Source organism: Polyodon spathula, chromosome 55 (assembly GCF_017654505.1).
Source record: "Polyodon spathula isolate WHYD16114869_AA chromosome 55, ASM1765450v1, whole genome shotgun sequence".
Taxonomy (NCBI): domain Eukaryota; kingdom Metazoa; phylum Chordata; class Actinopteri; order Acipenseriformes; family Polyodontidae; genus Polyodon; species Polyodon spathula.
The window spans coordinates 713,597-730,478 of record NC_054588.1 but is presented as its reverse complement, the minus strand read 5'-3'; the positions used below and the strand labels follow the sequence as shown (position 1 = coordinate 730,478).

At 39.3% G+C, this 16,882-nt stretch overlaps 1 protein-coding gene and 3 non-coding genes across 4 annotated transcripts in view; all 4 read right to left on the bottom strand.

Moving 5' to 3' along the window:
* The window catches only part of supt16h (SPT16 homolog, facilitates chromatin remodeling subunit), a 31,594-nt gene extending 16,291 nt beyond the window's left edge, over positions 1 to 15,303 (bottom strand). Inside the window, exons 1-11 of the mRNA XM_041239506.1 lie at positions 14,982 to 15,303; positions 13,116 to 13,205; positions 12,334 to 12,504; positions 7,682 to 7,834; positions 7,167 to 7,313; positions 6,686 to 6,837; positions 6,525 to 6,544; positions 5,825 to 5,911; positions 5,497 to 5,587; positions 3,985 to 4,058; positions 2,229 to 2,341 (exon numbers count right to left, since the gene is read on the bottom strand). Of these exons, the coding sequence (XP_041095440.1) occupies positions 2,229 to 2,341; positions 3,985 to 4,058; positions 5,497 to 5,587; positions 5,825 to 5,911; positions 6,525 to 6,544; positions 6,686 to 6,837; positions 7,167 to 7,313; positions 7,682 to 7,834; positions 12,334 to 12,504; positions 13,116 to 13,205; positions 14,982 to 15,047 (1,164 nt within the window). The 5' untranslated portion in view covers positions 15,048 to 15,303. The remainder of the gene's footprint in view (positions 1 to 2,228; positions 2,342 to 3,984; positions 4,059 to 5,496; positions 5,588 to 5,824; positions 5,912 to 6,524; positions 6,545 to 6,685; positions 6,838 to 7,166; positions 7,314 to 7,681; positions 7,835 to 12,333; positions 12,505 to 13,115; positions 13,206 to 14,981) is intronic.
* Positions 6,416 to 6,529, bottom strand: LOC121307436. Its single transcript, XR_005948335.1, has one exon. It is a non-coding gene; the product is annotated as a small nucleolar RNA U6-53/MBII-28 (small nucleolar RNA).
* Positions 7,398 to 7,511, bottom strand: LOC121307437. Its single transcript, XR_005948336.1, has one exon. It is a non-coding gene; the product is annotated as a small nucleolar RNA U6-53/MBII-28 (small nucleolar RNA).
* LOC121307438 lies at positions 8,793 to 8,906 on the bottom strand. Its single transcript, XR_005948337.1, has one exon. It is a non-coding gene; the product is annotated as a small nucleolar RNA U6-53/MBII-28 (small nucleolar RNA).
* Positions 15,304 to 16,882: the final 1,579 nt, after the last annotated feature.

Sequence of the window (16,882 nt, the reverse complement as noted above, 5' to 3'; positions counted from 1 at the left end):
TGACTCCTTTAAAAATAAGTGATAATTAGTCCAGTCAGCACTGCTTTAAATCGGGACTCCTCAGGAGAAGTAAGAATATACAGAACAAGCAGCTGTCCCAATTAAACGAGAGGCATTTGAGACAAACTTTTTTGGTTTCCAAATTAAAAGAATGAAATCACATCACAAGGGGTCAATTGCAGATTTAGTACGGCGCTGCTAGCAGACTAGCTTGTAGCATTAGCTATACCCCTGCAGCATAAGTTTGCTGTCTGTTACACTTAAGCAGATGGCAGAAAATCTGGCCAGGTTATCAAACTTTAATTGAAAGCTTATTAAGCATTTTAAAGTTACAAATGTAACTGAGGTTTTGTGGAAAATGCTGAGTTTTTTTATCATATATTCTGTTTACCATACACAACAAATTAGTAATTATTCCTGAATCTGTTCTTATTTATCTAATTAAATGTTCTGGTTCTATCCAATTGATTACCTTTGTCTCATTAAGCCATTTGGCAATTTATTTTACTGTAAGAGCCAGTTTTTGTGTAGAGGAGAGAGAAGGGTGTGGTTGCTGTGTGGGTTTGTTAGAAAAAGTATTTTCTAATCTAAGGTTCGAAAAAGACAACTCAGGAAAGAAATCTATATATAAAAAAAAATCTGAATTAATTTTACAAATCAACTTATTTAGCAGAGTTTGAAATTCCCCTTAGTGAATATTAAGAGATTTATTTAAGTCTTTATTTCCAGTCTGTGGATAACTGCCCACTGTCTCAGCAAGCCGTTCCTGCTTTACCCTGGGATTTAAAAGGATAATTTCTCCGAGCTCCCTGTCCATTTGGAAATCGTTTGCTGGAAGGATTTTTCCAAAACCAGGTGGTTTTGCTCTTGTACCTCTTCCTGAACACTGGGAGAGACCAAGCCAATTCACTAATTTTTCTTGTGCTGGATTCTTTAAACTTTATATATTTCTGTAGTTTTTCCTTAAAATTACCTGGATTTTGTATATACACTTGTTCTGAACAAGGATTTGTTTTTGTTTTATTGGTGTTCGACGAGCACCTCACGACAGAAGGCTGTTTAATTTGTTTTGTGTTTTTTTTGTTTGAAACAGCGGGGTTCAACCAGCGCCTCAACACAGAAGCCTCAGTTTGTTTTTTTTATTATGCCCTGTGCATGGACAGTTTAGTCCAAGGGACACTTTTTGGACATTAGTTTTTGTTTTTTGATTTTTTTAGACTCAAATTGGGTCAATTGAACGGATCTGTAATTGTTGCATGTGGTTTATATTTGAAAGGAATTGTGAACTTAATTCTCGCATACTTCTAATTGTTTATTCATCGCCTTGTCTTTATCATTGTTCTACAATTATCATTTCCCAATATTTCTATGTGTTTGTTGATTACCTCAATGCATATTTATTGTAATGAATACTGACTTTCCCGGCATTTATTTCTTGAATCTTAATATATGGCTTATTGTGTTAGAGAATATAATTCTGATCAGGTAATTGCAATTATTTTGCTTGTCCTCTAGAGATGAGATTGTTAGATTGAAGTTAATACGGTACTCTCAGCACCATCCCACGCTGCGTACTAACTTCGTACCAATTGCAATGAAAAAAGACGGGGAACAAAGCTGGGGACGAGCCGATTCCCAGCATAGCACGGAGCTCATGGTTAAGCTCTTTATTATAGTGTGCTACCAAACAGGAACTGAAGAGAGTGGGGGGAAGCTGAAGCTGAGTGATTGGTTCCAGATAATTATATTATGAGAGTTATTTTTTGTTACAAGATCAAAATCTTGCACAAAAGCACTACGGCTGAAATGAATACAAATATTTTCCCTTTTTCTTAAAACCAAAAATTCACATGTATAATCTAATTTCTTAACACCACCGAAATTAGTGAAGCAACGTTAGGAGGCGCCTGCGATGTCAACGAGCCAACTTTCTTTCCAGTAAGCGGCCTGAGAAACCACAGGAGACTCCAACTCCTTCAGAAGTTCAAAGTGGTTTACGCAAGTCACAGTGTAATCACTACACTGTGCTACGCAAACCTGTCTTGCTCTGCGAACTCCACTCAAAATAATGTATCCCAATTAAACGGAGTGACTTCCCAATTAAACTAGAACCATCTCCCAGAGTTGTATCCCATTTTAAACAGAAAGCCCCTTTAAAATACACATGCTAAATTATAAAGTGTCTAATGTAAATTTAAAAGCAGTCCCCGTGCTCCCCCCCTCTGTACCTCGTTGACCTGCACGGAGTCTCCGATGAACAGGGCGTACTTCTTCTGCTCCTCCTTCTTCCCCTCCTTGTTAAGCAGCTCAGAGAATCCCAGGTTGATGCTGAACACCATCCCTGAGCAGACAGGACAGGGAGCAGGCCTTTAATTTTTAGTAGAACTACTAAAAGCTTTATTTTATTACAGGATTTTCTTTTTGAAAAACTACCCACTACTCTCAAGTCTCTGATCTCCAAATCTTTCGAAGTTGACTTTCGCAGTTTATAAGTTTGGCATTTCTAACCTCAAACTTAGACATTGTATCCAGAAGTATAAGACACACAGTGATGAATTTACTGGAAGTCTTTCTCAGCATCTTCAATGACAAGCATTTCCACGAGAAATCTGTCTCAATGACTTCGAAAGACTTTCGTCATTGAACATGTAAGTTTATCTTAGCATTTCTAAAACTTACATTTTTAGCAAGGGTGTGCTGAAAAACTTGTACTAGCAATTCTTTAAAAAAAAAAGTATTTACCTGCGGAAATTCAACCAAGCCATTGATTTCAAAAGAATGTGTTGATTTCAAAAGAATGAAACACTGTCCTTCCCTCGCCTTCACAATTAAGAACCAATCAATTGCAATTAACTTCCTAACTGAGCATTTTAAAAGCCGATTAGAAGCAAATTTCTCTTTTGTAAAACTGACTTCACTGTTTGGAAATCAAGACAATGAATAGATTTACTGAATACCTGCAGGAAATGAGTTTCGGCACACACCCGATTTTTACAAGTTAATGTACTAGACTCTTTTTCATGTTAGAATTCTGTATTTCCTGTTCACTCCTGGCAGGGGAAGGGGGCGCATGTTACTGATTTAAAAAAAAAAAATTGCCAGACAAAAAACTTGGCTTAGTTTCTTAATGTTAAATTATAATGTATGAGTGTTTGATACATTGACAGCAACAAAGCTAGAAATGCATGAAAAAATGACCAAAAAGAGCCCACCTTTCTAAACAGCTTTAATCAAAAGTGCTTTAAAATAAAAAAGGGTACAAATTGGCACAACGTAATGCAACTAATTTAATAAAATGGCACTCCCTCTCCCTGAGTGATTCTACATTCTGCAGTAGTCATGACAGTACTATCTGCTCAGAATAACTTCTAGGTAGTTTTTTTTTTTTTTTTTAAACCATTTAAATGCAAAACCATAACAAAACATGTATACAGGCTTTTTTTATTATTATTAGCCCCGCGGTTGCCTTTAATTTCACTGCACGTACTACTGCTTTGCATATGATGTAGGAGTACGTGATTCTAAACATCTAACACTAGTATGTACAATACGCTCAAAAAAACGGGTTATGATTTTGAATATGCGCGTCTTAAGGACGCTATTAATGTCATTGCTTGTGCACCGGGCACCTCTTTTTTTGCAGCCGTTTTTTTGTTATTTGAGCGCAAAAAAAAAAAGTCTGAATGAATTTGTAAAAACTAATTTTTACGGCATTCCGTAACTTTAAAAACTACCGAACAGATTTTACCAAAAAATACAAAAACAAATTCAGTGACACGGACAACAAGCGTGCCAAATGGCATCCCGATCGGTTTTGAAACGGCCGAGAAAACACAGCCCTCAAAATCGGGTTTAAACAAGAAACTGTCACTCTTACTATCATGCCGCTACAATATATTTTGCTTAAACTGATTGTGTGGTAATGTCCTTGGGTGCCTTATTCAGTTTCTGAATTCACTAACCCCCCCATCCCGCTGCTCTCACCTTTCTTCACCTTGTACTGATTCTTGCTGTTCAGCACCAGCGATCCTTCTCTGAACTCGATACCCATCGCAAACCTGAAACAAGACAGGATGGGGCTAGAGGAGCACACACACTGGCTAGGGTCTATCAGATGGGCATTTTGGCTACCAACTGCCAAAAATTCAATATTTCACTTTTAACTGGAACTACCGCAAGGGGGTGTAGTTGCACAACTGAACAAAGAAACAAGCTCATAAGACTCCTGTGCTGGCCTCACTGCACTGGCTTCCAGTGTGTTTTCGAATGGATTGTAAAATCTTACTATTGACATATAAAGCACCAAATGGCTTGGCACAGATTACTTGAGAGATTCGGTACCCATATAAACCTCTGTGCACTTTAAGGTCTGCTAATGCTGGCCTTCTGCGTCTCTGAATGGTAACATTTGAGACGAGGAGAAAGTGCATTTGGTTATAATCGCCCCAAGGTTGTGGAATCCATTGCCCTTTTCTATTACAGATGCTGCTTCGATCAATATTTTTAAATCAAAATTAAGACCTTTATAAATCTAGCCTTTTAACCCGACTTACAAATAATTGTTTTTATTTATTTTACTTGCTTATTTTTGTAATTGTGTTTTATCTATGATTATTATTAATTTCCAGTTTTCTTTGTTTGTCATGTTTTTTTTGTGATTTACTGCTACTGTTATTCGTATAATTATGCATTACTATTTTATGATACTGCAGACTTCTGTTTTAACTGACATATAAAGCGCTTTGAGATACTGGGGTATGAAAGGCACTGTATAAATAAAACTGAAAAATTGTAATTGAATTGAGTTTGTTTAGTGACACATTCTTATTGTGCATCAAATGCTCCACATACATCCACATTTTTTTAATGCCTCCTTTCAGCAATATAAAATCACAGCTCTAATACTAAACACACTGAAGACAAACACAAACTCAAGAGAATGTTGGAAGTGAGCAGCAGTTCCATTAAAGGTGAATTTTTTTTTTGCTGTCACAGTTCCTGTCTTCTAGACCCCTGTCCTTCAAACTGATTTTTTATGCCCCAATGTAATCTGAAAGGTTTATAACAGGGGTGTCAAATTCAGCTCCTGGGGGGCCGCAGTGTCTTCTGGCTTTTGTTCCACCTGACCCCTACTCAATTGGCTAACTGATCTAATTATTTTTTCAATTGGACAGTTTTACAAAAAAATGTATTTGATTCAAAGGTACCACTGTCTATAAAACAGAGGCCTGGAGAGAAGTGATAAATGTGTCCAGTTAGTCAACTGACCAATTAAGTAACAGAGCTCAGGTGGAACGAAAGCCAGAAGACACTGCGGCCACCCCTCCAGGAACCGAGTTTGATACCCCTGCTTTATATGGAGGCTAGTAGGGCAAGACAGGAGCTCAAAGCACTTGTGTTACAAACCGACAATCAGTGGAATGCCCACTCTCAACAGCCTGCTGTTACTTTTCAACATTATTATTCAGTTACTCTGTGTAGCACAGACCGACTCACCCCAAATTCTTGGTTAGTTTTCCAAGCAGATCTGGCTTTTCTTTCTTGACAAATTCTATCACTGTGCTGTACACATCGCACAGCTTCACACCTTCAGAAACAAACAGAGAGGCAGAAACAGTCAAACCTCTAGTAGTAAAGGCAGTAGGTCTTGTACAGAGACAGGTCTGAATCTGTCCATTTTACCCATCTTCCCTCGTCTCTTGCAGTATTTAACTACTGTGTGTTTACAGTCTTACTATTAAAGATAATTGAATCAAGTTCACCTGCCCCCCCCCTTCCCTTATCAAGTCCCATCCCCCCTCACCCCAGCTCTCTCTCCCCTCACCGTGTTGCAGTTCCTTGAGCAGCTCCTCCTCGACCTGCAGCAGGAAGCTGTAGTTGTCTTGCATGTCCTGTGGCGGGTCCACCGACTCTCAATGAGCGTGTCGCCCCCAAACCTACACCAGGTGAGGAGTGAACAGGTACTCGTACACAGCGTGGTAGGCGTCGTCCTTCCATACGCACTGGAGGGTACTGTGCACTAGCGCCGAATGCACGTACACCAAGAATCACTGGGGGGGGGGGGGGGGGGGGGGGGGGGGGACGAGAAACGCACAAGCACGTCAGCAAGGGGTACTCCCTTTAACTTCCTAAACTAGCGACGGGACAAATATTGGAACAAAAACACTGCTTCAAATGTATTTGGCAGCCAAAAACCTTACAATTCGTTCATATTACAGAATTGAGGGCTTAACTCTTTAAATATCCATAGTTTATTTCTCATAAGCCTCCCTTCCCTTTTTTTAATAAATAAATACACCATGTAAAATAAATGTATTACTACTATGTTTACAGTGGGGCGATCTATATCTGGCCTGTATATTTTACATTTGTTAAAAGCAAAATTCTCCATCTTAGACATTTACTGCCCCAGCATTTGCCTCAGAACCCAGTCAGTGTGAGAAGCAAAGTTTAACTCAGCTGCACCCAGACACAGCCCCAGAGCGCCAGCCTGGTGCATCAGTATTAGCATGGAAACTCATCACCGGCAAACTTTCCACTGGTACTGGAACAGTACGGTTCTCAGGACCATGCTCAGAAGCATTCCTGCTCTTAACTTCAATATTTCTCACTTTTTATTTCCATACCTAATCCATACCTCCCCCCTGGCACACCCACCCCAGCTCCTCCCCCCTGGCCAACTCACCTTACCACGCTGAATTTGAGGTTGTAGTTGCCCCCACTCTGTATGATGGGTGGGTAGCACATCTCCACTGTGGAGGGGTCAGCCCCAGCCAGGTATTTCTTCTCCTCGATAGCTTTCTCCACCGACTCCGCTAGCTTGCTGTGACGCACTTTCTGCAGACGGGAGAGGAAAACAAATCATTAAACAATCTGAAAAATCCTGAATGTGACCTGGTTTCAGAGACCACTATTTGCACTCACCTTGGACTCCCACAGCTATGATTAAAAGTTAGATATCCAACAGCTGGGAACTGCGCAGGAGGTGATACTGGCATCTTCATTCCCAACTCTGCCTCCCTCTCACCCACACTCTCCCTCCTCCTCTCACCCTCCCCCGCCTCTCCCAACATCTGAATCTGAACCCCCATCACCCTGTGCTTGAAGAACTTGAACCTCTGAGGTGATGACAGCTGCTTTCTTTAGCCTCTCTCTCTCCCTCTCACCTCATCTGCATCCACAATCTCCATCACCCGCTCCTTGAAGAACTTGTTGAACACTTCAGAGGTGATGCTGGCTGCTTTCTTCATGAAGCCAAGCTCCCCGTCCTCCTTCACAGCGATGGTGTAGGCCACTGCTGCACTGATATCCACCTGCACGCAGAGCAAACAAAAACGAGTGAAATAATGTTCTGTACAGCATGTACAAGCATCCTGTCACGTTTCTGGCCTCAGTGTTTGCCTCAGACTCCACAGTGTGAGAAGCAGAGTTTAACTCAGCTGCACCCAGAGACGCAGCTTCAGAGAGCCGGCCTGGTGCATCAGTATTAGCATGGAAACTCATCATAGGCAAACACACCCAAACTGCGATTACACCGCCCAATGACATCTTAGAAGAGCCGGGATTCCAACCTGCACTCCCCTGACTGACTTGCCCTGCACACCACATGGCCGTGCCTTTATTAGGGAAGACCGTTGGGGACCCCCGGGTTTGGGAAATTCACGCTTGCTCCCCTGCCTACCTTCTCGAACCCCTCTTTGTTGAGAGCGTCGTTCCAGCTCTTCATGAAGTCTCCCGGGAACTTGTCTTTGCTGAACACCCCAATGGTTTTCCCCTCCTTGCTGCCTTTGATCGCCTCCACCATCTTGTCAAAGTTGCCTTTGTTGCTCTCGTTCTGCTCAGACAAAACAAATACAAATATTAAAATCAGCAACGCATCCTCCATTGCTACAGCTGTATGATAAACTTCAATGTGATGAAAAAGTTGATGACCATATCAACCGTATGCATTTATAGGATAACACATGGCAATAATGTTTAATCACAATCGGATCAGCAGCTCCAGATATATGGAACAATGTGAAGTGTGCACTTAATTTACATAAGATTTACCCACAATAAATACATGCGTGGTTTAAACTTAGTCAGCAGACTACAAAAAAAGATCACCTGTGAGTTAATGTGGACTAAAGGGAAAACAGCTAGAAAAGGAGGGATTGTCAAATTCCACCTTCACATAAGTAGTAAGAGTCTCATGTTTTTGGAAGCCGGCAGGTGAAAGATAGTTCTCTCAAACGTGTGAACCCTCGGGACTGCCAAACAAACAGAATCCTGAGAGTGTAAACTACAGCCAGTACGAATCCTCTCCACCAGAACATTCAGATGAGGTACCTAACCTATAAGAACCTTAGAAACAGAACAGCACCAATGAAAAAGCCTATGATTTGCTAATGAGAGCCAGCCTAGTTTTACATACATGGGTGACAATGGTGTGTCAGAGAGGCGCAATATAGAACAAATCTGAAGCATGAATTATATATTACACAGAGGTGTGCAATTCATATCGCCCAACGCCCAGGACAAGATTTGCGTGAGGGACAACAAGTTTTGCTATTATACTTTGCTCACTGGACAAATAGTTTATTTATTTTCCCTATGTTTGTTCTGTTGCTAGAAAAACACTCCAGGTTTTTTCTAGAGAGCCACGCAGGTTTTTAAAACAGACTTGCAAAGTCCAGCACCTGCCATCTAATAGTTACAAAAAAAATCCAGAAATGGCTGCTAAGAGAGACATTTAAGATATGAATCAGCATGACAGCCGCATTCTTTAAGAATAACTACTATAGCCGTGTTTGCCTCAGACTCCACAGTGTGAGAAGCAGAGTTTAACGCAGCTGCACCCAGAGACATAGCCCCAGAGAGCCAGCCTGGTGCATCAGTATTAGCATGGAAAATCATCACCGGCAAACACAAAGTCGAGTAACACCAACTAAGACGAGAAAAAAAAAAAATGCATATGATAAAACCCAACTTTACTGTCTTCAGAGAAACGCACAAGCATGTCAGGAAGGGGTGCTCATACTACAGAATTTCATGCAACCAACGAATCAATGTGGTCTGAAATTATAACACTATCTATTGTGCAGAAGAGAGCTTTTTGAGCTGATCCTTTCTGGTTAAACACCCCACAAGTCCAGGCTGAAACTCCCCAGACTGGACCCTCCCTTCAGTTCAGTAGCTTAGTACCAGTCGATGCTTGTGTTGGTGAAGGGCAGCGATTGGCTTGAAAAACAGGGAGAGAAAGAATGCAGGTCACCCCCCCCTTACCTTCAGCCTCCCGATTGATCATCTGAGCTGCAGCGCGGTGTGACATTCTAACTGGGGCATTTCAAAACGAGGCTTTCATCAAGGGGTTGATAACAGCAATCAAACCAGAGAAACAGAACCCCTATTTATAATCCAGCAAGTCAATGGAGAACAACAATAGTATTTTATATAGCGTCTTTCACACCATGGCACCCCAGAGCACTACACAAAAGTTAAAACCAAAACGAGAGCTCAATATATAACACACTCTGGCTACAACCAAGTATATAAAAGAACATGTTTTCAATTTAGACTTAAAAGAATGCAATGTTTCAACCTGCCTCATATCAACCGGAATACAGTTCCACAAACGAGGAGCGCAGCAGCAAAAAAGCTCTCGCTCCAGCCGATTTAAGGCGACTTTTCAGAACCAAGAGTTCCAGATCTCTAAAGAACCAATAGGAACACAGTTAGTAGTTCTTGGAGATTGCAGGGTTTTCAAAATAAGCCAGCAACCGACACGATCCACAGTCGTACGATATTTGCACCAGCTGCTTATTAAAAAAAAACTACGATTATTTTCAGGTATTGCATAACAAAAATAAATCAATGTATTCCTTTTATTATGACTTCTGAGTTGGATGGGTAGTGTCATGTATAATGAAAGGCATAGTTTATCGATTATGAAAAGCTATTTTTGTTGAGGTTAATGTTCAATATTTGGTGCGTTATAAAACACACAAAAAATAAGTGCATTATTTTTACTTTAAGTATATTTCAAAAAACTTGTCAAAAAACGCAGTTTGTGTTAAAAATGTCTGTACTTCTCATTAATACTGTAATCCAGTATTTTACAACAATAACCAAAGTTTATGTTTTTAATTGTGCAATACTGCCTTGATGCGGGAATCTGCTAAACTCCACAACTACCTTTGTGTTCAACACTGTTGTTACGACAATTGGTTTGTTAAGCCAAAAGAAAATGGAGAAATTGAAGAATAGTTTTTTTGAAGTCTACTTTCTTTGTTATATTCACAAACTGTTACAAATATTACTTTTGATTTATTGCTATGAAAGAGACGATCCCTTTGACACCAAGTGGTACTGGAGTACTCTCTAAGATCGGGACAGGGTTCTCAATTTGTTATTTGATGCAAATCAAACATTTCCATTATTAAACCAGTGTTATTTCTTTTAGGATTTTGTTTTTTACTGAAGCAGATTCAGCAGCTTGCTCGCTACACAGTATAAATCTTGTTTCGTTTTTTTTCATTCAGCTCATATTCAAATAGCCTAAGCCTAATTCCCAGTGTGTTGTATAAATCCAACATTATAAATATTAGTCTATATATTTAGAGTTATTTGAGACTGAAGTAAAATAATTGTGCGATACCGATAGCCGATGGTTATCTACCCATATCAACCGATACGATGCTGATAATAACAGACAGTGCAGTAAAGTTATTATCAACTACTAGAACAAGACATAGGGCCTACATTAAAACTTTTAGAATTATAAATGTTAAAATAAACAGATGTTTATGTGTTGTATTTATGACAAATGAACAGGGACTGTTTACTTGTTGCATTTACTTCAGAAAATGAATAGAAAGGTGGTATTATATTGTGTGCTGGACAGCAACGTTATCACTTGTTTTACAACAGTCACACACAAATTATGTTTGTACTAGTAAAAACACTTCTGTAGAAAAAAAAAGATATATTGTGACATTAACTTTCAGAGCTACTTGCTGTCAAACACTATGTATTACTTCTACCTATACTGTACCTAGAAAAGAATGCAGCCTACGCAATGTCAACTACAACAACACAGCACACACTGCATAAAAATGCAACTTAAATTGTTCACACACACACATAACATATACATATATATATATATAATTGTCAAATTTTACATTGTTACAAAATTCAGTCAGTTGAATGTTACTTAAGACAGCACAGTAATCAATTTCTGCTTCAAAATGCCACCTAACACACCTGCAATCAATGCAGATTAAGCAAGAAACAAATGACAAAAGGTCATTTTGCTAATATTAATAATAATAATAATAATAATAATAATAATAATATAATGACCCGGCAGTCTGCGCTAACAAGAGGACTTGTTTTGCTTTTCGAACGCAGAGAGAGTGTTGAGCAGCACGGGGGAGGCAAACACTTTAGAGTCTTAAATATTAGAGTTGTTTTTGTTTTTTTGTTTTTTTTAAAGGATCAGAATAATATTCTACTCACAGTTCATCACTGGATTTAAACGCAGCATCAAGACTGTTCTGCACACAACTCGGCTATCCTGTTGTCTTCCGATATTAAAAAAAATAATTTAAAAAAATCCAAACAGCGAGACATTTTTACTGCCGGTTGATCACATGTTACACAGCAAAAATGACCGTCTACGTGTTCTTGCGTCATTAGTATAGTAAGCGCACCTGACCAAACATTACATTCTGAGCTGGAAGAAATTACAAGCATGAATATCGGTGTACATTATTAGCGAATTGTGTTTTTTTTTTTTTGCTTATAATCTGTGCCATGTTGACAGGCTACCGATTATCAGTGCACCCCTAAGAATATAATAATGAAAAGAGAAGTCGCCTTGGATAAAGTCTGCAGCTAAATAAAGCAGTCAAGTTACCCACTGCAGTATGAAACAGCAATAACATGCAACTAAATACAGGAATACCAACATATATATGAATAGCATCTATCAAAAGAAATTAAATAGAAAGGATAACCCCTGAAAGACAATATTTAAACTATTGATCACATATATGGTCATTTACTGCATTCTTCTATAGTTCAGCCTTGCTTATATTCCAGTTTGTTTATAGCTTCCAAAGGTAATTCTTATTTGGGTGGTCCCAAAGTTTTGCAGTCCTGCCTCACTGGAATCAGGGAACCCTGGCTGGGATGCAGCCATGAGGAGGCACTTTGATTGTGGGCTTTCAAAAAAATTAATTATGCAAAAACGGATTTAAAAAAAGAATTCTATCTTAACAGAAAAACCCCTGTTTCCAATCCACCATGTATTTCTATTGATTTCTGTAGAAGCCTTGGCTGACCAACCTTCTCCCTGATGAGCAGTGTGATGGGCGGTACCCCGTTGGCGTTCTCGCTGCCCTTGGTGTTGGCGATCTGCTTCAGGAACTCCACCTTCTTCTTGCTGGCCATGAAGACGATCTTCGAGTCGCAGAAGATCATGATGGTGTCAGTCAGCTCGTACCCGAACAGCCAGGTCTGAGACAGAGGAAAAGGATGCAAATCCACGTTTATAAAACAGAGCGAGCAGTACCGTTTCTTAACAAGTGTTCCACCAACTCACTGCACGTGTGTGACCCTGTGTGTGAACTTAACCTCCTTCAGAGAAGACGTGAAACCGAGGTCCTATTGCAAGTGACTCTGCAGCAGCAGTTGTGATGCAGTTCACCCCCTACTCTCCAAGTCACTTTGGATAAATGCGTCTGCTAAATATGACAAATTCATTTTGTAAGCGCAATAACACACTACAGGGTGTTCAAATATGGTCCAGGTTCCACAGGCCTGATCCGTTTAACTTGGCTTCGCCTTGGGCCAAATAGCACCCCTAAGAGTTCTGCTATTGGACCATACTGTAACACCCTTGAGTGTGCTGTTGCTTTGATAGACTGCTTCATGGGACTACTTGTGATAAATCCTACCATCTCCTTGCTTTTTAATAATACTTTTCTCAATGCATATATTATATTACTGTGCCTGCGCGTGTTTCCAGTTATTTGCAGGCTTTCGTGAGGGTCACATATCTGTCACCAGCTTTCCAGCGGCTGCCTGCACTTCTACACAAAGTTCTCTTTCAGGTCAGGGTTCATTACCTGCAGAGCGGTTGATTTCGCGTAGACGATTTCTTCATCCACCCCCACCGACACCACCAGGGCATCCACCTTCCCAAACTCATCTTCCTTCTGTGAAGGGTTGGGAAAGAAAGACATAAATGGGAAATGATTTACACAAGGTTGCAAAAATGACATTGAAAGAATTGCTCCCAGAAGAGATTAACGGATTATTTTGCACCATGGCTTTGGTAGATTATGATCACCCACCACTGGCTCCCTCTCTCAGCTCACATTCAAGACCCTTATTCTTGCCTATCACTCTCTTCACCACACTGCCCCCTCCACATCCAATCTCCCTACACCATCCAATCAGCAATTAACGTAATTTGTTACATCTGTTTGAAATAAAAAAAAATTAAAAATTAAGCTTAACAAAATCAGGCTCAGTCAAGATATGAAGGTAAAAACAAGTGAGGTTGTTTTGTAATTAGCAGTTTTTCCGAGTTTAATCAGGAAACAGAATCTGCTCAAAATTTGTTTAAAAGGGATGTCATGTGATCAAAAATAAACCCAAAATTTCAAGCCCTACTTAACACTATACAGCAGGGCGGTCCAACGCACGCCTCATTGAGCTCCACAGTATCTCTTTGAATGATCCATTTTTAGTTTTTAAATTTAAGAAAACTGCAAAAACAAATCTGTAGTCTTCGGTAGAAGCGGGTCCAGTCAAACCACATCATATCGATGTTTTGTTTTAAACATGTTCAAGCAGCAGGAAGCTACTGTACCCTGCCTTAGTGCAGTTACTAATACTTCGTCCGATTTTTATAAACTAAATTTTTTCCCTGGTGATATTATGGCTCTGTAAGAAATCCTTAGTTTGGAGCTGAAGCGCCGAGAAAAGGGTGCTCTGAATCTAGCCGGCTGGTTTAGCTGCAGCACCGTGACCAAACACGGATGTAATATTAATAAATCAAGAAATACTAATACTATTTCCTTCTGTTACTGGAATTTAACGTGAGTGGCACAACCAATTGCCAAACACTGAATAATGAGAAAGCGCATATGAACGTTGCACTGTGATGTGGCTTTTCATACACACGCCGAGTCGTGTACATGCCATATTTCTTTTTTTTTTTTTTTTTGCTCTATTGTTTGCCGTGACTCGGTCAGACGCATTGCTTTTCTCGTTATTAGCTGGAAAGGACCTGCAGATTTGCAGTTATCCCCCCTCGAGTGAGCCGCAGCGCTGATACCTCGCCCGTCGTTCGCGGGTGGCAGGAGTGAACCCGGCCATGTTGTACTTCACTCCCAGCCATTGACGCTATTAAACAGTTCCTCCCCAGCTAAGAGAGAGCCACCAGCGGATGCACCGCACTGTATGACCGCCTCGGTTTTGCACAAATGCACATGGATCGCACTAACGCCACTACTGTATCGGTTCTTTCATCCACAGGCCATGCCCACGGCACCACTCCTAACTTTCAATCAAACTTGCGCACGAATAAACTGCATCATACCTCGTGTACCGTGTCAATGTACACAAGAAACCACCTTTATCTGCAACCCGCACTGCTTGATAACCGAGTTAAACCGTCAAATATAAAAATACCATAATCTTATTTTCTAAACACTCGTTTTACCCCCCATACATATTACCTCTAATATAGATTATGTATCTTTTGTTAGTATATAAAACACGTCGTTGTGAAGGCTGCTTTCCTGAACCGGCAGCAGTGCATGGTTACAGCCCGCTCTCTCCCCACACAAACAGGCCAGGCTACGACTCACACAGCCGCTGCATCCCCTGCCTTGCACGCAACCTTTGCTCGGGCTACAGCATGCAACGCCTACAGACCGAAGAAAATACAGCAAAGCCGTGAATGTTTCGTGGTTTAGACGCACCTTCCAGTTGCTGTACAGCCGCTTGATCCTCCGGTAATAGGCCTCTTTGTCCAAGTTTACCGCCATAGTGCAAGCAGCGCTGCTCCCAGAAACGCCGCTCTCGATCCTCCCGAGCTTGCCCCTCTACAACCGATTTATATATTACAGTTTTAATTGTTTTTTTTACGGTATCTTCCACTATCTAGAATGACAGAGAGCGGCGGCGCCCTTGTATATCAAGTCGCCTGCGTGCGCCTATGTATATACTCGGCGTTACGTATTTATTAAAAACAACAACAAAATTATATATTTATTGGGGCTTTTTTTTAATTAAATAATATATTATAGTGGTGGGGCCAATTATTATTTTTTTTAAATATAAATTAACGTTGAATTAATATGTATTATTATTTGGTTTGTTTATTTTTTTTTATTTATTTATTTTTTTTTTTTTTTTTTAAAAAATATTGTCGACTGATTGCGAGCGCGCAGCTCTTCCCTCTCTCGCGCCGTCTCCCTGCTCTCGAGCGCGCCGCCACTGACACTGCGCGAGATCGAACGCGGCCCCGCTCGCGACGTCATCGGAGGGCTCACACACCCGCCAAAATTAATAATAATCATAATCATAATAATCACAACACCCGCCAAAATTAATAATAATCATAATCATAATAATCACAACACCCGCCAAAATTAATAATAATCATAATCATAATAATCACAACACCCGCCAAAATTAATAATAATCATAATCATAATAATCACAACACCCGCCAAAATTAATAATAATCATAATCATAATAATCACAACACCCGCCAAAATTAATAATAATCATAATCATAATAATCACAACACCCGCCAAAATTAATAATAATCATAATCATAATAATCACAACACCCGCCAAAATTAATAATAATCATAATCATAATAATCACAACACCCGCCAAATAATCATAGGAATATTATTATTATTAGTGTTTGGGCGGCGGTATATCACAATTATTATTAGTTGTGTTGTGCGGTATTAATTACAATATTATTATATTATTAATTGTGGGCGGGTTTTAATTTATCATAACATTATTAAATTATTATTAGTGTTGTGGGCGGTTTTAATTATAATAATTATTAGTATTATTATTATTAGTTTGTGAGCGGTTTTATTATAATAATTAATTATTAGTATATTACAACAGTAGTGTTGTGGCGGTTAATTAATTATTAATATTATATTATTATGTTGTGGGCGGTTTTAACTAATATTATTATTATTAGTGTTGTGGGCCGGTTTTAAAATAATAATTGAATAGTATTATAAGAATATATCACAACATTCATTATCTTAGTTATTAATAATAAATAATAATAATAATAATCGCCAAAAGTAATATTAATAATCATAATCATAATAATAATCATAATAATCATAATACTAATAATAATAATAATAACAATCATCATCGTCATCTTCATCATCATCATCAGAAAAACATTCGTAAGAGATTAAGAAACATTCTTTCATAGTTGCATATCATGTTAATTTTGACAGAAAAAAAGACAATTTCTCGTCTACATTGACTTAATTCTTGTGTATTTTGTCTTCTATGGTCAATTCACCAGAAATAAAGAAATAAAGGCTTCTTGCACCTGCAGTGCCCGTCGTGTACAGCATTACACTACAGACAGTATTATACACTGCTGCTATATACTGGAGCCTGCTACACTACATTTTCTATCATAGTGCCACATAGCATCTCTATTTTCGATGTATTTATGCATAATGTAAATAATATATCAACTAATGAAATAATATTTCATATAGGACGGTCGTTTAGTACAGCGTATTAAATATGCAAATGAGTACGTGACACAGCCAGGTGTGTGTTTCCAAATGATTCAAATTATACAACTAGATTAATT